Source organism: Canis lupus, chromosome 8 (genome assembly GCF_048164855.1).
Source record: "Canis lupus baileyi chromosome 8, mCanLup2.hap1, whole genome shotgun sequence".
NCBI classification, from domain to species: domain Eukaryota; kingdom Metazoa; phylum Chordata; class Mammalia; order Carnivora; family Canidae; genus Canis; species Canis lupus.
In genome coordinates, this window is record NC_132845.1 from 2535902 (window position 1) to 2560286 (window position 24385).

The window sequence follows — 24385 nt, forward strand, 5'->3', positions numbered from 1 at the left end:
AGAAGCTTACAGTTTCCCCTGTGGATGGAGAGAAGGCTTGCAGCTCGGCATGCAGAGCCCCTCGAAATGCTAATGGTGACAGCTTGAGACCATCTGAACTGGGGAAAGGGCATTGATCCACACTCTGATGTATATACGTGTACTTCAGACGTTTTTTTCATTTCCATTCTACAAAACACTGCAATCTGAAAGGGACCAAATGGAGAATTTAGTAAATAGATTCCTTCCTGGTATTTTTCACACCTGACTTGGTATAGACTTTTAAATGCTGAAGCTTTATGTTACGGTTGGCTCCCATCGCCAATCTCTTTTGGTGATCATTCTGCATGTTGCATGTTGGTAATCATAATTATTATACTTCTTTTTTAATACAAATGTGTATATGTTGTTCCTAGTACCTGTCGAGGAGCATCCTTTTATTTTTACTTTATTATTATTGTTGCATGTATGTATGGTGGGGGAGTCAAGGAGAGAGGAGAGTCAGGTTTCTGAATCCATACCTCTTATTATTTCTTATGGGCAAGGAAATAATTGAAGTTGACTTCTTTTCAGTTCAATTCTAGATTCTTAATATAATAGATTTTGTTTATTGCTCTTGATACTTATTTTCCAATGAAGTCCCTGAATAATTTCTCTCTGTTTTTAAATTTCTAAAGTTTTGTTATCCTCTCTGGTGCATTAGAGAATATAAAACAGATTTTACAAATCTGTTTTACATGTGAGCTGCTTGATTTATGTCAAGCATTTTCTAGCTGGGTGGTTGTGCTGGTTTCATAATATGCCGAAGCTCATGTTCAAATACAAACTATAGACCAGTGTGTAAACAAGAGCAGAGAAATATTTTCTTTCTTCCACTGAGTAACTCAAAATAAGGGTGGGAAAAGGCAGCTTCATATGGGTTTAATCCTGGCTGGAAAGCAATGAGGCAACAACACTGTCTCTTTCATTTTGGTGGTAATCGAAGCATGCAAAGCTGTGGGTGTTGACTCTTTGAAAATCAGCAGAACTGTACCATGTATGCTGGCAGGCAGCACTCTGGCCTTTCTCCAAGTTGAGTAGGAAACAGCTCCAACCAGCCCCCTGGCTGAGCAGGAAAAGCAGCAGCATGGTTGTGCTGCAGGAGGTGCCTAAGAGGCATGAAGGGCACCGGGGAGATAGCCTTTTATGCTCTCAGGCAGATTCAAAGCTTCTAAAAAGCCACCATGTGAAGAATCAATAATAAATGCCTAGAAAGAACCACAGAGGAGGGCGGGGAAGCTCAGGCCTGGCAAAATGTATGTTGACCTTCATTTTCCAGTCAGCTTCCCAGGCTTTTAAAAATCCTTGAAGATGCTGAGAAAGGGCCATGCACTCTTCTATAGTAAGAAAGTAGGCCTTGATTTGTGTATTTTTTCATTCTGATGGAAAGACATGGGATATAGCAGTGCTGTTTTTTTTCTCATACATCTGTGCAAATGAGAAAAATGTCCTTCTTCCTTAGAGATCCCACTCCTCCCCGCCTGGCATCTTTATGCTGTAAACTCCATGCATATAATTTGCAGCCATCTGAGATAGAGTGAGCTCTAGGACACTGCAAGGGTGTGGGAGGTTTGTTAGGAAAATAAAATGCTTGAGAGTTCCTGAATTTATCAGGAGTTTGAAGGAGTTTTTTTTTCCCCTTTTTGATACCACCTTCACTTAGATTTATATGCTGCTGACCTACTGTATCTAAACCTGTGCCAAATCAACCCTTTGCAACACGCAAATTAAAAAAGAAATCTAAATCTAGTGCATCAAGGGAATTTCCACTTACAGTCGTGCTTCTCCATCTTCTTGGTTTATATTTTATTTATGTTCTGTTAATGATAAATATAATCGTTTTATTTCTCTGTTGGACAAATTTAGTTTAAATACACAAAGGCGATTATTTTAATTTTAAAATTTACATATAAAGATTAACATAGCTTTATTCAGAAAAAAATTAATCACTAAAAAAATAAAATAAGAATCATGATACAAGCTGAATAATATATCAAATTAGTTGTTCAGATCAGGTTCCTATTCTAGGTTAGTATGTAATTATTTTTATCAAATTTATGCCCTCTAGTTTTCTTCTCACAGTGATGTCAGATGATTCCTGCTGTGATATCTTAATAAAACCTTGAACCAAGAAAGGAAAAATGTCAGATCACTAACTCCCTCTTGAAAGCCCCATGTATCTCTGAAGACTCCTTTTTAGGTTCCTTCTCTTGGGTTAGTTTGCTTTCTTTACTGTTAGGACTTAACCTTCCGTTTTACTTAGTACCATACTTAGTACCTCTTCTCCTGTCCTTCATCCCTAAATGTTGCTCTTGACCTTTACTGTGTGACTGCCATAAGTTGCACATTAAGCACGTGTGAATCCTTCTTCACCTCTTTCAGAAGCTTCATTTGGTGCTTCTATGTTCTACCATTGTAGTGCAGCTCAGTTCAACAACTATCCCTTGATGAACTATTATGTATAGACCTCTAGACAAGGACTTTGGGGGACACAAAGTTGAAGGAAAGATAGACCTTGAACTCCTCATTCAATAGACAATCACAACAATGGTAACAACAACTGATATTTAACTTTTATTCAACATAGTACTAGAAGTCTTAGCCACAGCAATCAGACAAGAAAAAGAAAGAAGAGGCAAAGAAATATTGGTAAAGAAGAAATTAAGCTGTCGCTATTTGTAGATGACATGATACTAAACATAGAAAAATCTTAACAACTCCACCAAAAACTACTAGAAGTAATAAATGAATTCAGTAAAGTGGCAGGATACAAAATTGATACCCAGAAATCAGTAACATTTCTGTACAGGAACAACAAAGTCACAGAATGAGAAATTTATAAAACAACACCATGTACAAATGCACTGAAAAGAATAAACTACACAGGGATAAACTTAACTGAGAGGTGAAAGACCTGTACTCTGCAAACTATAAAACACTAATGAAAGAAATTGAAGATGACACAAACAAATGAGAAGATATTCCATGTTGATGGATTAGAAGAATTAGTATCATCAAAATGTCCATATCACCCAAAGCGATCTAGGGATTCAGTGTAATCCCTATCAAAATACCAACAGCATTTTTTACAAAGTAGAACAGACAATACAGAAATTTATGTGGAACTACAGAAGACCCCAAATAGCCAAAGCAATCCTGAGAAAGTCCCAGATTTCGAGATATACTACAAACTATTAATCAAAACAGTATGGTATTGGCACAAAAATAGACACATAGATCAATGGGACAGGATACAGACCCCAGATATAGCTCACATATATATGGTCAGTTAATCTTTGACAAAGGAGACAAGAATATACTATGAGGGAAAGACAGTCTTTTCAACAAATGGTGTTGGGAAAACAACAGCTGTATGTAAAAAAAATGAAACTGGACCACTTTTAACACACCCACAAAAATAAACTCAAAATGGACTAAAGACCTAAACATGAGACTTGAAACCATTAAAATCCTGGAAGAGAACATAGGCCACAATTTCTCTGACAGGCATAGCAACATTTTTCTAGATATATCTCCTGAGGCAAGGGAAACAAAAGCAAAAATAAACTATTGGCACTACACCAAAATAAAAAGCTTCTGTACAGCAAGGGAAGTCATCAACAAAACAAAAAGACAACCTACTGAATGGGAGAAGATACTTGCAAATGACATATCTGGTAAGGGGTTAATACCCCAAATCTATACACAACTCAACACCAAAACAAGAAGCGATCTATTGAAAAATGGGCACAGGACCACTTTTTTTCCAAAGAAGACACACCGTTGGCCAACAGACAGATGTCAAGATGCCCAACATCACCAATCATCTGGGAAATGTAAATCAAAACCACAGTGACCTATCACCTCACACCTGTCAGAATGGGTAAAATCAAAAACACAAGAAGCAACAATTGTTGGCAGGGATGTGGAGAAAGGGGAGCCCTCGTGTGCTGTTGCTGGGAACGCAAGCTGGTGCAACCACTGTGGAAAACAGCATGGAGGGTCCTCAGAAACTTAAAAATAAATATTCTATGGTATGTTCTTATCATTGGTTTACCAATAAGAACCCTGAAGCTTGTAGAGGGTAAGTTGTATTCTTAAAATCAGGAAGCCAGTAAGTGGTAGATTGAACGTAAGAGGCAGGAAGTGCCAAGAGTTACCCAGAACCAGACTGAGGCCTTATCTCAACTGTGTGCTCGTGGACTGACGTGTGCACACACGTGTGTTCATTCAGTCACAAAGCAGGTTTAACATAATCAGAAAGCTGCTTCTTGGGGATTCCAAACTCACTTCCATTAGGCACTTAACTTGGCCTCATCCATGTCACATGAAGAAAGCGTGAGACAAAGTCGTACAACACACAAGCTACGAGGTGGGGTAAGAAGTCAACGAACCTTTGAAGTCAGTCCCTCTGTCCAAGCGAAGGAGGCTCTCGGTTGTGTTCAGGGGTGTGCAGGGCAGACGCCTCGGCAGGTCTCTGACCCTTGTGATGCTGTCAGACATGAAGGCTGGGCATCTGGAAAGCCTAACAGTTGGCTGCAAAAATCCCCCCTTTTCAGAGGAGTCAGGTCAGTCTTGGGCCTTTGCGGGCCTCCCCTGTTTCTGTGGGTTATCATCAGCCTGGGGGTCGTCCACCTGTGCTGGTGTCCATGACAAGGAGGCTCAGCGGTGATGGACTTGCTGCTTAGGACGCCGGGGTGCATTGCAGAGGTGCAGAGGGCCCGTGGCCAGCCGGTCTCCCCGTCAGGGGCCTCCCCACCCCAGAGGGGGCGCATGGCCAGCCAGTCCCCTCACCTGCGCCTTCCCACCCGGAGGGGGCACACGGCCAGCTGGTGCCCTCCCTGGGCCTCCCCACCCCAGAGGGTGCATGGCCAGCCAGTCCCCATCGGGGGCCTCCCCACCCCGGAGGGGGCGCACAGCCAGCTGGTCCCCTTCGGGGCCCCCCCACTCCTTGGTGTCTTTGGATCCGAGGCCTGGAACCGCCAGCAGCCGGCCCTCTGTCCATCGCTCAGTGATTGTGTAACCAAGACCGGAGACACGATCATCCAAAAATGATTTGTTTGATCTGAGACTGCATTTCCTGTGATCCCCTTTTGCTATGAACACAGTCGCCCACGAAGGCAGATGTTACCCCGACTTACAGTTAGAGGCGGATAAAGCAGCCAGAACTGTCTCCGTGGGCTTGACCCTCCTGCCCCCGCTGCCTGCTGCCCTTGGGAGAGGGCTCTCCTCCCTAACCTACAGCAGCAGATCTTGAGAAAGAAACAAACCAGAAAAAACAAAAAACAAAAAACAAAAACAAACAAAAAAACTAAAAACCCAAAACCCTCCAGCGTTCAGATACGGGAACCCAGAGGATGCACAGGGTCGCGGGGTCGCGGGGTCGCAGGGTGGGCGCCGCACAAGCTGCTCGGGCCCCTGGCCCTGGGCAGCCACAGGAAGGGATGATGCTCGGTTATGCCAGGGTGAGGTCACCGGCCCTGGTCCCCTAAGGGCCCAATGGGGCTTAGCACAAGTTCCTATAATTTGGAGAACCGAGTCAGAGAGAGCCCTATGCTCGGAGGCTCAGAAAGGGACTCCTGAGGTCGCCCTTGCACGTGGGGGCACCGCGTGCCCAGGGGATGCCACCCAAACTGGAAAGGCAAATCCAGAATGGGTCTGCGGCCTAGACTCCCTGTAGGCCAGATGCCTCTGTATATCATCCTCTGAATAAGCATCGTGGAACCACTTATGACATGCCCTGGTGTCACCTCCCCAGAGGTCAGGCAGCAAAACAGGGAGCTCCAGGGGGAGGAGGAAGCCTGGAGGCCAAGGGACCTGCAGGCTCACCTCCTCCTGTGGCTCACCGAGCCCCGAGCCCCCAGCCGCTGGCCTGTGCACAGGCCGACCTGAGGTGGGCCACACAGCAGCAGGTGTCGGGGCTCCCCAGCAGGCCCCTGGCGCTCTGCTAGGCCGCATCTTTTCCGGGGACCTTGTGACTTCCTGACGCACCGGGACTCCCTGCCCCGACAGGTGCCTCCCCCGGGGGTGTCCGGAGCACACAGGAGCCACCCTTGTCACGGAGGCCCAGCCCCTGAGTCCCCGTGTCCCTGTCGAGGGGGGGTGGGGGGGGCAGATGCCTTCTACGTGACCCAGGGCTCTTCCCTGAATAGTCAGGACTTGTCCATGAATGGATAGAAGTTTACCATACAAGCTGTTCTCACAAGTCAGGAAAGATTCCTTTGAAAACTCCTGCCAAGATGAGATTCTCTGAATGTTCCCAACCCAGTGTGTTCCCTGTTGGGAACACGAGCCACCGGCAAAGTTCCTTTGTTGGTGCTTTCCCTGATATTTTAATTATATTCTCCAAATTCCACCCAACATTTTCTTTGACCCAATGATTATCCTCTTAAGGTAAAAATGCCCACGTAGTAGTGGAATTTACGTGTATCGTTGGTCTTACTCCAAAATGGAATCACAAAGGCCAAGAAGCACATTTTGCTTCTAGTCGGAATGGAAAGTAACCTTTAGAAGGGCCTGATAAATTGGATTTCTTACGTAGTTTTCTGATAATCATCAGTTTGACTCTGTTAAGTACCAAGTGGCATTTTGAGCCTGCAAGTCGGCCAGAGAACTACGTCGAATTCCCCGCGTCCTAGGCGACCTTGAACACCTCAGAGCATTTCCGTAGCCTTCTGTTTGTCTGATAAGGAGCATGTTTAGTTATTTTCTGCTCTTGTCAAAGGCACAGTCATCATGTCTTTCAAAAAATGGGTTACGTAATTCGTTTAACCCATAGAAGAACGTTAATTTTAAAAATTCCATGAATTTTCAAATTCCTGTGGCGTTTGGATCAAGGCTCACTTTTAGGCAAAAGAACATTCAAGGTCCTCTTTGCTTCTTGAAACCCCTTCCTTGGGAGCCACCCTTATCCCCACCAGAGATAGGCTGATCCCCCTGACAGTCTTACGGAAGAGATGTTATTAATTCTACATTATTAATGATGAGAATGAGACTCGAGGAACCTAAATACTGGGCCCCAGGTGATGCAACTGTAAAGTGGCCCAGGCAAGGGTCAAACTGTAGGTCTGACACCAAGTCTAATCTTTTTACCTACAGCATGACTTTCTTAGCATTCCCTTCTTTTTCTCCCCCCAAAAGTTCTCTCTTGACATTTCAACTCTGAGGCTCCCACAACCCCATAGTGAGAGGTCAGGATTCTTTTTTTTTTTTTTCAAAGATTTTATTTATTTATTCATGAGAGACACACAGAGAGAGGCAGAGACACAGGCAGAGGAAGAAGCAGGTTCCCTGTGGGGATCCTGATGCGGGACTCGATCCTGGGACCCCGGGGTCACGCCCTGAGCCAAAGGCAGACGCTCCACTGCTGAGCCATCCAGGCGTCCTGAGAGGTCAGAATTCTGACAAAGAGATGACAAATAGAGGAAATGACCAAATAATATACAAGCCATGATCTTTACCTATCCTTTTGTTATTTTCTCAAAACTATTTGGTGGTTGACAGTTCGCCCTCCAGGTGTACAGTTGATAGTACTAGGCCAGCCTGTCGCTGGGCGTGAATAGCAAGGCTAATCATCCAAGGTGCAATGATGCTTACCCCAGCCCGGTGGGTTGCCAGGGCAGGTGACCTGATACAGTGGAGACGTGGGCGTCCTACAGAACCAAGGTCAGGCTGCTGCATGGGGCCAAGGACACAAGTTCAATTATTTGAGCTCATCTATAAAATGAAGGCAGGGGCACCTGAGTGGCTCAGCCAGTTAAGCATTTGCCCTTGGCTCAGGTCATGATCTTGGGGTCCCGTGCTGGGCTCCCCGCTCAGTGAGGAGCCTGCTGCTCCCCCTCCCTGCCCCTCCATCCCGCTCACGCTGTCTCTCTCTCTCTCTCTCAAATAAATAAATAAAATCTTTTAAAAAATGAAGGTGGAGATTTTTTTTTAACACATAGTAGCTATTATAGTTATGGAGTCATTTTGTGACAATCTTTTTTTTTTTTTTATATTAGTTCTGTATTGTTTATGGGCAGACATTATAAAGGAAGTTTCCAATCCCTGGAAGAAAAGGATATTTCTTTTCGTTTTTTAAAACTTAAATTCAATTAGCCAACGTATAGTACATCATTAGGTTCAGATGTGGGGTGCAATATTGTGGCGATCTGATACACAGCAGGGATTGGTCTCCTCTTTTTTCTTTTTTAACTATCCATTGAATAAATGTGTGGGTGAATAAATGAGTGGATGAATTCCCAGTTAGATGTTTTTCAGACCCATCTGAGCAATGGACATGTGGCAGTTATCCATGCACTTAAGCATGATTTGCTAAAACACACCCCATTGTCCCTAATCTTCTCTGTGCAGCTTGCCTAGGAGGAGAAAGGAAGAGAGAAAGAGTTTGCAAAACCCATGAGAGAAGAGGACTGTTTAAGGAACTAAATACAAGATGCCACGGATTTGGGGTTCCTACCTCCAACCTTCTGAGAAACATGAACCTTCATCAGATCCATGGACAGACGAGTATTTAATCCTTATATTTTATACCAAGAGCACCCCGAGTTTTACCCCTATTCAAACCACAGGGAAAGAAATCCATCAAGCATCCATGTTTAATGTTTCAAGCCATGCATTGAGATTTTTTTCTCAGGTTTGGCTCGGAAACAGCTAAGTGTTGCTCCTATTTGTACTCTGCTATCTTGAGGAGAATCTGGAAGTCTCCAATCCCATAGGCAGGCTTGACTAATCAGAATGACTAATCAGAAACCTTAGGAGAAAGGTTCCACGGTGTGAGATATCATAAAATCTCAATATTGGATGGGATTTTAAGGTAATCCAGGCTTGGAGAGTTCAAGAACTAGTAAAATTTCAAAAAGCAAATCAAAATAAAAATAAAAACAGATAACTGACCTAGGATGGCTACATTGATTCCTGTAGGGCCGCCATAACAAATCAGCACCAACTAGGAGGCTTAGGTAACAGAAATCTATTGTCTTGAGGTTTTGGAGGCTAGAAACAGAGACCAAGACGTGCCCATATTTGGTTCCTTCTGAGGGCTGTGCAGGGAAATCTGTTCCATGCCCCTCCCCTCTCTTCCGGTGGTTTGCTGGCCTTCTTTGACATTCCCTGGCTTGTAGCTGGCATCCTCCCAGGATCTTTACTTCACCTTTCCTTTGTATGCCTCTGTCTCTGTGTCCCAATTTCCCCTTTTCATAAGGACACAGTCATACTGGATTAGGGCCCACCCTGATGCCTTCATCTTAACTTGATCATCTGCAAAGACCCTGTTTCTAAGTAAGGACACGTTCACAGGTCCCGGGAATTAAAATCTCAACATCCTTTAGGGGATGAAATTCAACCCCTGACCATGACAAACTTGTAGTTTAATTAAAGAATTAAAAAAAAAAAAACACCAAAAACAAAACCCTGCAGTCTATTATCTTCATCTTTTCAAATAGAAGACATTTTAACACCAAAACTTTTAGGAATGTTGTCATCTCACTACAAAGGGGAGTCTTTTCCTGGAAAAGCAAGCGCAGCCTTCTGCCAAGTAACCTGAGAGCGCAGACGGCGCGGCTCTCGCTTCCTAGTCGTGCTCTGCTTTACGGGCACTTGGTCACAGACCATAGGGATCTGCGGAAAGAGTCTCCTTGGCCCCTTCCTTGGTCTAGTGCAAGGGCTTGGGCGCTGCACAAAGGCCCTCTGTGAATGCAGCCAGAGTTCTGAGACTCTCATTCTCTTATAGGACGATGAATACAAGCAAAACAGGCCGTGAGGAGAATGCGGTGCCAACTGATGTCCCCGTACTGTGCCCACATTCTGTGGGACCCGGCTCCTTCCCTGGTCCCTGTGTTTTCTTCCTCACGTATGCTGCGAGCTGTTTCTGTGAAGCAAACTTGTTTTTGTGAAGTCTCACTGCAGGGACTGAACTCCATACTAAAGCATCTTTGCAGCATCTGGAATCCAAATTTCAGCTTTGCCTCTCCCAGCCTGGATTCAAAGTGATACTGACTCAGTCAGCCATTTGCTTGGATTTTTCATGAACGATTTTATAGTTGCGTGAAATGAGGAGTAACTGCTATTCAAGGGCAATGATTGATCATAAGCGACCACTTGAGTCCTGGAAGACGCGTCTTATTTAGGGATAGGGACCAGCTTGCTCAAACCTTTAGGACACTAAGCACCTAGTTAACCTTGGGTGGTCGGCCTCGCTATTCACGCCCAGCAACAGACTCACCTAGAAGGTACACATGGAGGGTGAGCTGTCAACTATCAAGTAGTTTTGAGAAAATAAAAAAAAAAAAGAATAGGTAAAGATCGTGGCCTATCTATTATTTGGTCACTTTTCCTTTTTGTCATTCCTTTGTCAGAATTCTGACCTCTCACTCTGGGGTTGTGGGAGTCTTCAGGGTGGAAATGTCAAGAGGGAACTTCCAGACTTCCTGGTCTCCATCTTCACTCAGCCAGCCTCTCAACACTTAGATTTTCCATTGCACAACTTCTGTTTGTTTGTTTGTTTTGCATTTATTGAAATGCTGAGCTATTTTGGATATCAGTGTGTGTCTGTATTTGATATTCCCTCCGTGAAAGATCATCTGGTCTTCAAAGGAAATACCATATCTCCGAGCTCCGAGTCCTAACCCCGTTGCTAAGAAGATAGACCGTCTTGGTTATATCAAGTAGATCTATTTGAACCTCCATTTCCTCATCGATACAAAAAGAGGACAGTGGGGAGATACCCTGATACGTGTGTATGTAGTGTGTCCTAGGCATCGCTGTCCTTTGCTGTCTCTGGAGGTGCCCAGTTGAGGCTTGTGGCCAGATTTACTCATGTGAGGGCTACTCAGTTATCAAAGCAGACGACCCTCACATCCCTGCTGGGCAACCTTGGCCGACACTGCTGAGTGAAGACTCAGGCGACCCTGACTGCTGCCTAACCTCATCCTCTTGTTTCTCTCTTCTCCCTTTCGGTTGCCATCGAGCCAGAAGCACTGCTCCAGAACGAGTAGACTCTTCTCCCCATCCTCCTCATCTTTACAGACACCATTCCATCTCCCCAGAGTACCCGTATGCTTCCTGCCCCCTTGACCAACCCTCACCTCCTCGGGGAAGCCTTCCCGACCACCAGTCTGCTATCAGAATCTGTGCAGCTGCTGGAGCTTTTTTTTTTTTTTTAAGATTTATTTATTTATTTTTTCATGATAGACAGAGAGAGAGAGAGAGAGGCAGAGACACAGGAGGAGGGAGAAGCAGGCCCCATGCTGGGAGCCCAACGAGGGACTCGATCCCGGGACCCAGGATCATGCCCTGGGCCAAAGGCAGGCACCAAACTGCTGAGCCACCCAGGGATCCCAGCTGCTGTAGCTTTTAAAACTATTTTCACCTCCGCATTCTAACTGTACCATGTAGAAGGATCGCACTAGAGTGGTTATGAGCATAGCGTCTTGTTTCAGACTGCCTCCGTGTGCAATCATCACCGTGCCACTAATTAGCCGTATGCCTTGGACAAATTATATTCCTGCACCTCAGGGTCCTCATCTGTTGAATGAGGATAATAATAGTACTTATCTCCTGGTACGTTTTTAAGGATTGATGAGTTAACGTACGAAACCACATAGAAGAGCGAACGTGTTATTGAGGTAACGCTATCTGCTAGTACCATCCCAGATTCCTGTTTCCCTTCAGGGTTCCAAAAAAAGGAAAGAACTAATTTGCTATAACATCAGAGTTGTAAAGTCTTATGATCTCCCTTTCTTTGCATCTCTGAATGTCTCCCCTTCCATCACCCGCTTCACACCTCAGCATCCTCTCTCTCCTTGAATTGTCTGATACAATGATGTTCACCTGTTTTGGTGAACGTGATGCACCAAGAATCGGGCCATTCCTATGTAAGAGGAGAGGGAGGATTTGTGTTGGAAAGGTTAAAAGACCTAATATGTGTGACAATGCCCCAGGATGAATATGGCCTGGTGGGGTCATGTGGATCGTTCATGAAATGCTCACTCAATGCCTTGCCTGTCCTGTACCCAGCCCGTCCCACCAGCTCCTGAGGAGACAGTCCTTGCCTGCACGCTGTTCGCTGGTTAGTAGGGGATACGGACGACTCTACGTCGGTTGGGAGGTGATGTGATTGATCAGTTGTGATGAAGAAGAAAACCAGCTGCTGTGGGAACCCGCAGTGCATATAACTCCCCCCCATACTACGAGAAGGCTTCCTGAGGAAAGGGCGAGGCTCAGTCTCAAAGGCTGAATCGGGATCGGTCTTAGAAATAAGAAGTTCGGGATCCCTGGGTGGCGCAGCGGTTTGGCGCCTGCCTTTGGCCCAGGGCGCGATCCTGGAGACCCGGGATCAAATCCCACGTCGGGCTCCCGGGGCATGGAGCCTGCTTCTCCCTCTGCCTTTGTCTCTGCCTCTCTCTCTCTCTCTCTCTCTGTGACTATCATAAATAAATAAAAAAAAAATTAAAAAAAAAAAAGTCTTAAATATGTTTAAAAAAAAAAAAAAAAAAAAAAAAAAAGAAGTTCTCCTCCAGACTAAAGGATAATCACATGGGAGAAGACACAGGGGCCCAGGGCACTGCTGTGTTTTGGAACTACTGCAAGAGTTTCCGAGTGACTGCTGAGCGGGAAGAGATAAGCATAGACCAGATTATAAAGGGCTTTTATGCTTCTGCCTGGATTTTATCCTGCAGGCAATGGGAAGCGTCTCAAGAGTTAGGTAAAGAATTAACAGTGCCAGACCTGGGTTTATACTGGCTGTAGTGGGAATGATAAGTTGCCGGGCACTGCGGCTCCAAACAGGAGTTTGCAGGGTTATTGCAATAACCTCCATGAAACAAAAGCTTAAGGACCTGAACTAAGGGATGCAGATGAAAGGACCAGAGAAGGGACACCTGGGTGGCTCAGTGGGTTAGGTGTCCACCTTAGGCTCAGGTCATGATCCCAGGATCCTAGGATCAAGCCCCATGTCAGGCTCCCTGCTCAGCTGGTTCTTCCCCTGCCTGTGATCTCTTTCTCATTTTCTCTTTCAATTAAGCAAATAAGATCTAAAAAAAAAAAAAAAAAAAAAAAGAAGGAAAGACCAGAGGGAAAAAAATAGTAAAACTAAATAACCTGGGAGAGAAATGACACAAAATTTATACCAATTGTTTTGGGGATGTAACTGTATGTCTTTCAGTGATTTGATGTTGGTCTCCTCAACATTTCAATAGACTTTCTAGATGCCATGACTGTAATGATAGGAATTTTGAGTATATCCAAGGTGATCTTTGAGCAGTTAGGACTTTGGAGGACACCTCACCCACATCTCTGTGGGCAACAGTCTTTCCCATGGGGGTGCACCCTTGGGTTACAAAAATAACCCAAAGCTGTCAATTTTATTCCTAATTTTCTTCGGCATGTTTCTTTAGATACAGAGCCTGTTGCAGATTAACTTTAATTTTATTTCTTACTTTGCAGACCTCTGTCCCTACTTCTCTGCTGGATCACTGCCAAACCCCAAGCTCCTATCATGCACAGTAGCTATTTCCTTCTCTGTGGCAAGCAGGCTGCTAGAGTTGAGGGGAGAAGGAGATGTTCTCTGCTATATATATAACATGGCTGATGTTGAAGTGCGCTGCTTTGTATCCTCATCCTGAGTGTCAGCCTCTTACACTGTGCAGGAGCCAATGACTGAGTGTCCACAGCTCTGAGCAATGCTAAGTGTAGATTGAATCACAAGAGACTCCTTCAGTTTGCTTTTATATCCTTTTGGCTGACAATTTTATTTTATTTTTTTTTAATTTTTATTTATTATTTATGATAGTCACACAGAGAGAGAGAGAGAGAGAGAGAGGCAGAGACATAGACAGAGGGAGAAGCAGGCTCCATGCACCGGGAGCCCGACGTGGGATTCGATCCCGGGTCTCCAGGATCGCGCCCTGGGCCAAAGGCAGGCGCTAAACCACTGCGCCACCCAGGGATCCCTGGCTTATAATTTTATATTGTAATTGTACATAAATGTAGACTGAGGGAGGAAAGAGATTCCGAACACATTGCATTAAGCATTTCTTTTAAGATCCTATTTGTTGTCCTGTCTGAGGTGAGACACAAAGTGTTCTGCATGCAGTCTGGTGCACACATTAACATGAGAATCACCAGGATGCCCGGGGGGCTCAGTGGTTTAACCTCTGCCTGCAGTTCAGGATGTGATCCTGGGATCCTGGGATCGAGTCCCACATCAGGCTCCTCACAGGGAGCTGCTTCTCCTGCTGCCTGTGTCTCTGCCTCTCTTTCTCTCTTTGTGTCTCTCACAAATAAATAAAATATTTTTTTAAAAAATGGGAATTGCCTTCCAGCCTATATTTCAATTTCAAGATAAGAGAGCAAGAGTGAGAGACACAGCACAGCCTGTAGGGGACCACTGCCATAAGGAATTTTGTGCACTCCATGAGGGGTGGCGAGCCTATCCTGGGAGGTGACTATAATACATGAATCAATTTATCTTGGATAAGCCTCTCTAAACCCAAGTGACAAAATGGTGATGTTCTGGACTTGAGTGTTTTGATACCTATTTGTTGCAAAACATATGTTGGGCCAGTGGGAGAAAACATAGAAGTAGCTTTGATGCAGTTAATGATATATACCAGGAATTATAGTCTAGTGAAGTTCAAACCAACTTTTCTTGGGAGAAACATTGACATATGGGATGAGACTGATGCCCAAGATTCTGGGGAAGGATTTACAGATAAAATTGAGGGAAAAGGGCCTAAAAGTTTCCTTGGCAATCCCCAGAGATCTCACCTTGAGCTTGGAGTTTAAGTGCTAGAATTGAAACTTGAAACACTGGCAGATGTTGATTTTTGGAGATGATAGCTTTGGAGTGTGGTAGCTTTCTATCTTGTTATTCAAATCCGCATAGACCTGAGTAGAGTTTAAATTCCCAAAGTAGGATTGGAGGAGCCATAGGACAATGAGTAGTCACCAGCATTGCTATCCTATGGAGGGATATCATGCAGAACAGGGATTGTGAAAGGCACTGGTTTTGACCAAGACTTTCATTCTAGATATTCTGGTAGTAAAAGACAGATTATTTCAAGTAGAAAATCACAAAATTGAACAGCTGTTATAGTAGGAAAGAGAAATCAGAGGTATCCATGGTCTATTGAAATTTTGCCAGTTCCCAAGACAGATATTTGCATTCATTGATTCATGGAACATTGTTTGACTATCTATTGTGTACCAGACACTGTGCTGGCAACATGACTAGTGGGCAACAGATGGTTTCTACCTCCACAGGATTTACAATCCAAGAAATATGTGAGTCTAACTCCTATTCAAGTTAGGAGTATCTGAGAAGTGCTCACTTCAAAAGGAAAATCTTTAAACAGATCATGAAGCCGAGTGTGTACACACCACATGCAGCATTGGTAGTATTCAGGAAATGGGACAACATTCAATCATCTGTTTACTTTTTCCCAAACCTAATTTTGGATTTTGAATCTAAGACTGAAAAGGGATTTAGCCATAAAAAGGATGAGAAAAAATAAATAGAAAAACAAATATATTGAACTTCAAAAAGATAAAACCTAAGTCAAAGAGCAGAGCTGAGATCTGCGTAGAATGCAGACTCACAGCGTCTATCTGCCTTCCCCTCCCTCATACAAAGCGTTTACTGAAATAAGATGCTGTAAGAAATATCATTTATCAATGACAAGAAAGCTATAGACTCCATCAAAGAAAGATACTTCAATAGAAGAAACCCTAGAACATACTACAAAATTTAATCACCACAAAGTAAACTAACAAATGAGAAAAGCAGGAAAAGGGACACATACATCTATTTTACTAAAGAATAATAATGGTAATAACAAACCAAATAAAGAGAATAAGACGAATGTAGTGACATAATCTGCACCACTGAAAGGGAGATAAGACTCCAGGGCCTTATTCCAGGACCCCACATGGTCGTAGACTGAGGAACCTGAGAAAAGTGTTATCCAGCGTGCCCTGTGGTTCAGCACCTTGGTGAGAATCTGCTTGTGCCTGGTCAGGAGCCGCATGTAGTGAGCAGCACGAAGGACAATGAGTCACCCTCTGTATCCCGAAGACATAACAACAACGAGTTCAATCTACTGGGAAAGCAGGCAGGTGCTCAGCTCTAGAGGGAAAGTCCAACCTGTGGTAAATGCTAAAAGCAAAGTTGGGAAGCTAAGAAATCCAGCAAATTTGGAAAGAAAAGAAGGAGAAGGGTTTGTTTTTTGTTTTTTGTTTTGTTTTGTTTTGTTTTGTTTTATAATCAGCAGATTCTTCACAGGAGAAGACAATAGTGATAAGGTCCAGAAAGAGAGGGAAGGGAAGCAACAGTAACAGCCTACGTAAACGCACAGCGATAAGAAAGTATGGGAGATATTCAGGAAATGGCCGCAAGTTCTGTGCAGTTGTTTGGAGGATGAGCAGGAGTGACTTACGGAATGGAGATCTTATTTACCACATAAAAGATTGGGAATTTAAATTTTTTGGCAATCAGCAGTTAATGAATCAGAGAGTGGCCTATTTAGTTTAAGAGAAATACTTGTAGTGTCTATAGTGCTTTGAATGGTGGCTCCCAAAAAGACATGTTCAGGTCCTAATTCCTGAAACCTATGAATGTGACCTTATTTAGAAAAGGGTTCTTGGCATATGTCATGCAGTCAAGGATTTTGAGATGAGAAGATCATGCTGAATTATCTGGATGGGTCCTAAATCCAATGACGAATATTCTTAAAAAAGAAGGTAGAGGGGTAGCCACAGAGACAGACACAGAGGAGAGAAGGTGAGGGAAAGGCAGAGACTGGAGTGATGTGGCCACAAACCAAAGAACACCAAGGAATGCCGGCAGCCACTAGAAGCTGGAAGAGGATTCTCTCCTAAAACCTTCAGAGGGGGGTTGGCCTCACTGACACCTTAATTTCAGACTTCTAGGCTCCTGAACTGGAAGAGAATAATTTTCTATAGTTTTAAGCCCCTGGTTGTGGGAAACTAACACAACACTTCAAAACTAACCATTACAAGTGAAATAGTAACGACTTGCTTTAAGTATAGTGCCTTCAATATACAAACCTCTTTTCTACACATTATATTATTTTCATGGTAAAACGCTGAGGTGGTCCTATTATTTTCCCCATTTTATTGTTGAACCTGAGCTCCAGAGAAATAAATTCACAACCTTAAGGTGTCCAACATGCACCCTCAACTCTGTTTTTACTACTAACCTATGTGGCTTTAGTAATGAATCAGTCATCACAGCCACCCCTCCTCCTCATCCCAACGTGGCTGGTAGCTCCAAATGGCATCTAAGTAGCTCTTGAAGTCCTGGGCTAGAGATTCAACCAAAGGAGGCAGGAAAGAGATGGAGGGATCCAAAAGGGACCAAGATTAGGAGGTTCTAAATAAGGATTAAAAACAGTAGGGTGGGGGATCCCTGGGTGGCGCAGCGGTTTGGCGCCTGCCTTTGGCCCAGGGCACGATCCTGGAGACCCGGGATCGATTCCCACGTCAGGCTCCCGGTGCATGGAGCCTGCTTCTCCCTCTGCCTGTGTCTCTGCCTCTCTCTCTCTCTCTGTGACTATCATAAATAAATAAAAATTAAAAAAAAACATATAAATTACTATTCTGCTTTCCACTAAATTTAAAAAAAAAAAAAAAACAGTAGGGTGGTCCTCTTCAAATTTTCGTGGGTTTCAGCTATGGACTCTGTTGTATTAAGATTTTTAAACTCCTTGAGTCCCTGTTTCCCATTCCAGAAAAATTCACATACGAATTTCTAACTGGATTGGTTTAAGGAGTAAACAAACTGTGTATTTAAAAAAAAAAAAAAACACTTTGCAAACTGTAAGGCCACAGCATAAATGTTAGGTAATTATGAGGCTGAAAACAGAATGGTGTACTGCTCTGGTTCAGACTCAATTGCTCATTAGTATCACTGGGGGAACTTTTAAAACTTGCTGATGCCTAGATTCTTCCCCAGAAGTACTAAATCAGGATCTCTCTGTGTGGGCCTCGGGCATCATTACTTTTTAAAATCATCTTAAATTATTCTTATATATGCTGCCAGTTTTGAGGACTCCTGCTGGGAAAAGATGAGCTCTGGGGTCAAACTTATCCAGGCATAAATTCTATATAATAACTTTATAAATCACTGCTTATAATTGTGTTATAAGTAAGTTGCTTAACCTCTCCAAATCTATGTTTTTTTCGGCCTTCAAACAGAAGAATACTTAGCTCTTAATGTTGCTTTAAGAATTGAATTAAATGTATGTACGAATGGGATAGTTGGTTCAGGTTACTTTGATTTCCCTCATCCCTTTCACACCAATAAAAGCAATGGAAAACTAAAAGGGAAGAGGAGAATAAGGGAGTTACACTTAGCACGTGATACATATTTCCAAAAATTAACCCCAAGTTGCATTTTCTCAATGTGAAGTGAAGTCATATAGAGATGTGGTTCTTGTGTTATAAATGCAGACGTCAGTATATGAAAACATCACCCAGAGCTGTTTCTTATAAAAGTAATAGGTTCCCAGAGGTTATAATAATTCACATTAACTGTGAAACCAAGTCTTTCCTCATTAATCAATGCCGTAGGAAGGTGCCAGCTATTTCCTGTGCTTAGCAAGTCGATTAGATTAGAGTCACAAGACAGCACTTTTATTGCCAAGGGCATTTATGGTCATTGAATGTTAGGTCACCTGTAAGAACCAAATGTCATCTGCTCACCAATAGTGGAGGTATTCAAAAATTAGTAGTGAGATGGGGTGATGGTCACAGCTTTTGCTGTTATTTTTATTTTAGTTTTGGAAAATCTCTGTACTGCAAGGCATCCTAGAGTCCAAACTGGCGTTTTTATCTTCTTCTCTCATCTGAAAGATGTTTCTTTTCTCTTAGACATGTACAGTTTCTGCACACGCTTAAAAAGCTCTAAAAAACTCTATATCAGGTACATAAACGGACACGCTGTAACCACCTTGAGAATACATGTCTTTGATTTATAATCATAGCTTAGATGAGAATATTTCAGCATATTGTGATTTACATCAGAAACTTGTTTATTAAGTAAACCAGACTGTATTGGTTTACTAAGTCTAACCCCAGCAGTAATAGGCATATCTAGAGCCCAGATTTTGGTTTCTAATTCTGTTTCCAATAAAAGAAACCAGGGGAGGAATGGCTAATTTTAGGACTATGGTAGGGAGTACCCAAGATAAGCTAGAGCATCTTGGAGTGCCCAAAAGTAAGGAAGTATAAGGAAGAAAACAAAGCACGCATTTATGGAGCTATGTTAAAAGGACACTGAGCCAACTAAAAGAGCTCACCGTGGCCAAGGAAGGAACATTTTAAAGAACAAAATAAAATCATATTGGATTATGATCCAAAGTATAAAATAAATACCCATGAGTCCATACTGACATAAATAAATGATTAAATAAATAAATGGAGAACAGACAAATCTCCCATATAGAAGAGTTCCAAATAATTTATGTAGACCCTTCATCCTCAAGGAGGTGGGGCACAAGTCCACATTCCTTCTTTATTTTTTTTTAAAGATTTTATTTACTTGAGAGGGAGAGCATGAGAGAGCGGGCAAGTGAGAGAAAGACAGCAAGTGAGTACAAGTAGGGAGAGCGGCAGAGGGAAAGGGAGAAGCAGACTCCTTGCTGAGCAGGCTCGGTCCCAGCACCCTGGGATCATGACCTGAGCCAAAGGCAGACACTTAACCGACTGGGCCACCCAGCTACCTCTCTGCATCCCTTCTTAACTGTGAGCCACACACAGTGACTTTGTCTCAAACAGTGCAGTATGAGCAGGGCCGGGGGTGGGGGGCAGGAGTGTATTGTCAAGGTTCTCCAGAGAAAGTGTAACCAACAGGGGATAATACACATATATTCAGCTGTTGGCAAGCTGGATAGCCAGGAAAGGTAAGCTGGAGGCCTAAGAACCAGGGAAGTCAATGGTGAAACTCTGAGGCCACAGGCCTGAGAACTGGGATTACAGGGTTGTATGGGGTAGAGGGCTGCTGGTTCAAGAAGAGAGAATTTGCCTTTCCTCCACCTTTTGTTCTATTTGGGTTCTCGGTGCATTAGATAATGCTCACCCACACTGGTGAGGGTAGATCTTCTTTCCTTGGCCTCTTGATTCAAATGCTGGTATCTTCCAGAAACACCCTCACAGACACACCAGAAATACCGTGTTATTGGCTATTTGGACATCCTTTAGCCCACTTAAATTGATATGTAGGGGAAAAAAATCACAAAGAGTAACTTTACATGGAAGAAGTCTGAAAAAAAACGACCTTGCCAGCTTATCGAGGTCAATTATCAGCAGTGATAATGTTGATAGTATGTGCTCTTGCTATTAACAATGGCAGTCTACCACTGTGGTCTTTTTCCTAGAAACCCATAATCTCTGCCCGGTCATGAGAAAAACATCGGGAAATTCCCAATACAAGAGACAGTCTACAAAATCCCTGATCCGGAACATCTGAGAAACTGTCATAGCAAAAAGGAGCTTAAGGAGACATGAGAACTAAATATAATATGATATGATATCCTGGGTGGGTGGGAACCTAGAATGAAAAAGGGGCATTTGATAAAAACTAAAGAAATCTGAATAAAGTATGGACTTCACTTAATTACAACAAATCAACACTGGTTCATTAATTGTAACAAATGAACCATATTATGATACTGTGATGTGTAAGAAATATATATTCGGTCACTCAGATGACCAGAATGTACGTCTCAGACGTATTTGATCTCTGTCCATAGTCCTGGCTCACGGCCCCGCAAACCCTTGGGATTTCCCAAGTGAGAAGAGCAATGGGGACATCTTTTGTTATAATATTTGATCTCTTGTCTGTAGTTCCTGAAAATGGGCAAAGCGTGTAAAAGGGATTGCCAATGGATTTCTCAGAGTGAAAGACATGTCCATGGTCTTCACGTGTGTGAAAGTAGATGTAACTTCACAATAAAGAAATACATGTGAACAATAAAATACCATTTTTAAAAACCTATCAGAATAGCAAAGTCCAACTATTTCATAATATACTGAGACGGTAAAGATGCATAAAAACAACGATCTTCCATTTTGTGGATGAGCAGGTAAAGCCAAGTGCCCTCTGGAGGAGATCTTAGTGACATTGTAGCAGAAGCAGATGGCGCCCGGTCTAGATCCCTGCGCTGCTGCGTTTCAGTGTATGTGGCCTGATTTCCTAAGGCCGTCAACGCCTACTGCAATGGGCTGGGATGCAGGGCACGCACTGGTTCGTGCAACATCCACAGTATATGACATAATAGGTGAAGGAGGATTACAAGGCCAGTAGGGTTGGCTGGTTGCTGTTAGTGTCATAGGTATACTGAGAAAAAAAAAAAAATATGGGCTCAACTGCCAATCAAGATACAATAAGGAAGCCAGAAGCCTTCAAAGAACCGTTTACCATTCAAAAGGCAGCTTTTGGTTCTACTGGACCTGTAGAAACTCTGCCTCATGGCTAGACATCACCTGCTTACTTGGCTGGAGCTCTCACCACAAGCTGGTTAGCGTCAGATCCTCCGAGTCATTAGGGCAGGCACGGCAGGAACTCCGCATACAGTGAATGGTACATTGTGACCAGGCATGAGCATGTCCAGAGGGACAGCTAAGGGATGTGACCTGGTGGCCCAGCCCCCCATATTACCTACTTTGTGAAACCAGTGTGTCTCCCTCAGGTCACACCCATGATTTCACAGAGTTCCCATAACCAGTCATCAGAGGATGATAAAACCCAGGGCTGGTTCACAGATGGGTTGGCTCAAGAATATAGCATACGAGTTAAAAATAGACTGCTTAAGCAACATAAGCCCACTCAGGGCTGGTCATGAAAGGCAGCAGAGAGGGGAGATTCTCACCACCAAGGGTGGACCTTGAAGCAATACAAATGTTCACGCACTTGTGTGGGTGGCGTAAGTGGGGGCAGGTTCAACTGTGGCAGATGCTGCTGGTACTCTAACCATATTCTCCCTCCCTCGCCCTTCAGTTCATGCTGGCGGGGCTTCCAACGAGCAGCACCTGTGTTTATTTCCTTCTCTGGGCAGTTAAATCCATGTTGCCTGCCTATGAAACAGGTCCGAAGCGTTGGGGAGTTAATCCCCCCAGGCAGCGGAAGAGAGAGAAGCAAGGTGGGGAGTGACTCTGAGGGGAGAAGCATTTCATACCTAAGGGTAGAGAGGATTCCCAGGACATCATGAAGATCAACTCAGAATCACTGTTGGTCAATTTTGTTACCTTTTAAAATTATCTACAGACAATCTCATTATTACCAAAACCCAAGGCAGAGCGGTGCTCTGTCCTCAGCTGCCACTGCTCCCAGGACCATACAGTGGCCCTCGGCAGTGACTGACCTGAGAGACAGGAGTCAGGGTACCTATAACCCAGTTCCTTCACCCTCTGAATAAGGTAACTCTGAGGCCTGTGTCAGTACTAGCTCCTGGAGTTTCCTAGAGCCTCAGAAGGACTGAAGTCCAAATATTCAAAATATCGAACGACTTGTTGATACACCCATTACTGGCTTCCTTCCCTGGCTCGTCCCCCCGCCCCCGTTGGGTTTTTCTTCACCAACTAAATAAACCATTTGTATCTGAGTCCTTGTCTCAGGGTCTACTGCTAAAGGAACCCGATCAAGATGGGGTTTTGTTAAACTTGTAAATGCACATGCCTTTTGCCCCAAGAATCCACTTGCAGGACTATATCCCAAAGATATACTCGCACATGTGCCCAGAGACATGTGCTCTTTATCCTCATAAACACCACTGAATGCTTACTATACACTAGGCATTAAAGTTCTTTTCATATAGTGATTGACTCGGTCCTCCGAAGAACCCTCTGAAATTACTACTAAATTCCCACTTTACACAAGAGGAAACGGGGGCATACAGAGGTTAAATACTAATTAAAACTATGAGCTGATACTACAGAGCCAAGGTTCAAACCCAAGAAATCAAGGCCCGTCCTTGTCCACTCTTTATATCCATGCCAGCAAGAACACTTAGAGCATCATTGTTTGTATGAGCTAGAAACAGCCAAAATGTCCTTCATGGGAAGCCAGTTAGGTAAATTAGGGTATGTCATATTAAAATATTCATGGCTATTAAAAATAAGAACGTTCATTTATTAATATATTATATATTTTTATATATTAATATAGAAAAAAGCCCAAGATACTGTTAAGTGAAGAAAGCAAGGTGCAGGACGCTGTGGCTTCCCATTTTGCAAAATCCAAAGAGCTATGCGTACATTCATGTTTCTACGTGTGTTAACTGTCGTGGGAATAGCTGTTGCCTCACGACAGGCCTGTGTGTCAAGCATGAGTGGGAGGTGGACTTTACACTGTGAACCATTTTTTTTACCGCTTTGATTTTCCACCTTAAGTATATATCACTCTTTCAAAAAGCCATACTAAAAATATGTGTAATTAGGGTATATACTAGTTGACACAGGCTCACAGAGGAAGGAGCCATATGCATTCTTCTGGAAGAGTCTCAGAAGCCTCATGAAAAGACCCTCACGTAGGGATCAATGCAGAAGAGGATCGCTCCTGACAGAAGCACACGTGAAGTTTCAGAAATGTGAGCGCTCACAGGACTGCAATTTAATGTGTAGAGTTTGAGGAAAATGAAGCTAGGAGGAGAGGCCAATGTCCGGGGGTCTGTGGATACAGGACATCACAGGAGACACGAAACATTCAGTCCCCTCAATAGCCACAGACAAAGATGTTTTTATTTTTTATTTTTTTATTATTTGGAAATTTTTTCAAAGATATTTTTATTATAGGTTTTAAAAAAATACCTTTGAATGCCATGCGTACCGTATTTGGCATTACAAGAAAAAATAAAGAAAAATGTATCGGGTTAATAAAGGTTTCCTATAAGGAACATTATTTTTCTTCATCTTCTCTTTACCGCAGAGAGTGCAAGCAGGGGACTGCCCTGGAGGGTCCCCCCACACCCCGACTGTGAGTTCAGGGTCTTCGTCTGCAAACACAGGTCCTGACAGTACAGGCCGCATAGAGTTCCTGTGAGGATGGATGGAGAGAATTCGGGTAACGATCGGCGTGTTGCCCGGCGCCTACCGGGCAGCCAATAAGTGGCCCCTACTATTGTTGTCCAGAAGTGCTAATGACAGCTCCAGCGTGAGCACAACCTTACTCCTTCCTGAAAGCAATGAAAGGAAAGCACTTCTCTAGGAAAACGAAGGTCTGCAGTTTTAGTTCAGAGCAACTCCCTGTGCTCAAAATGATCTTGTTTGCCTTTTCCTCTGCCAAACTCTAGATGACACTGGGGATCCGCCTAAAGCCACATGGCTGACTGACAGTGACACAGCTGTGGGATCA

At 43.6% G+C, this 24385-nt stretch overlaps 1 protein-coding gene across 3 annotated transcripts in view; it reads right to left on the minus strand.

Moving 5' to 3' along the window:
* The window catches only part of PTGER3 (prostaglandin E receptor 3), a 185350-nt gene that overhangs the window by 28322 nt on the left and 132643 nt on the right, over positions 1 to 24385 (minus strand). Inside the window, exon 3 of one of the 3 annotated variants that reach the window (XM_072834055.1) lies at positions 7216 to 7418. The exons of the other annotated variants lie outside the window; for them this stretch is intronic. Within the exon in view, the coding sequence (XP_072690156.1) occupies positions 7245 to 7418 (174 nt within the window). The 3' untranslated portion in view covers positions 7216 to 7244. Of the gene's footprint in view, positions 1 to 7215; positions 7419 to 24385 lie in introns of those variants that run through there. 3 annotated transcript variants of the gene reach the window in all.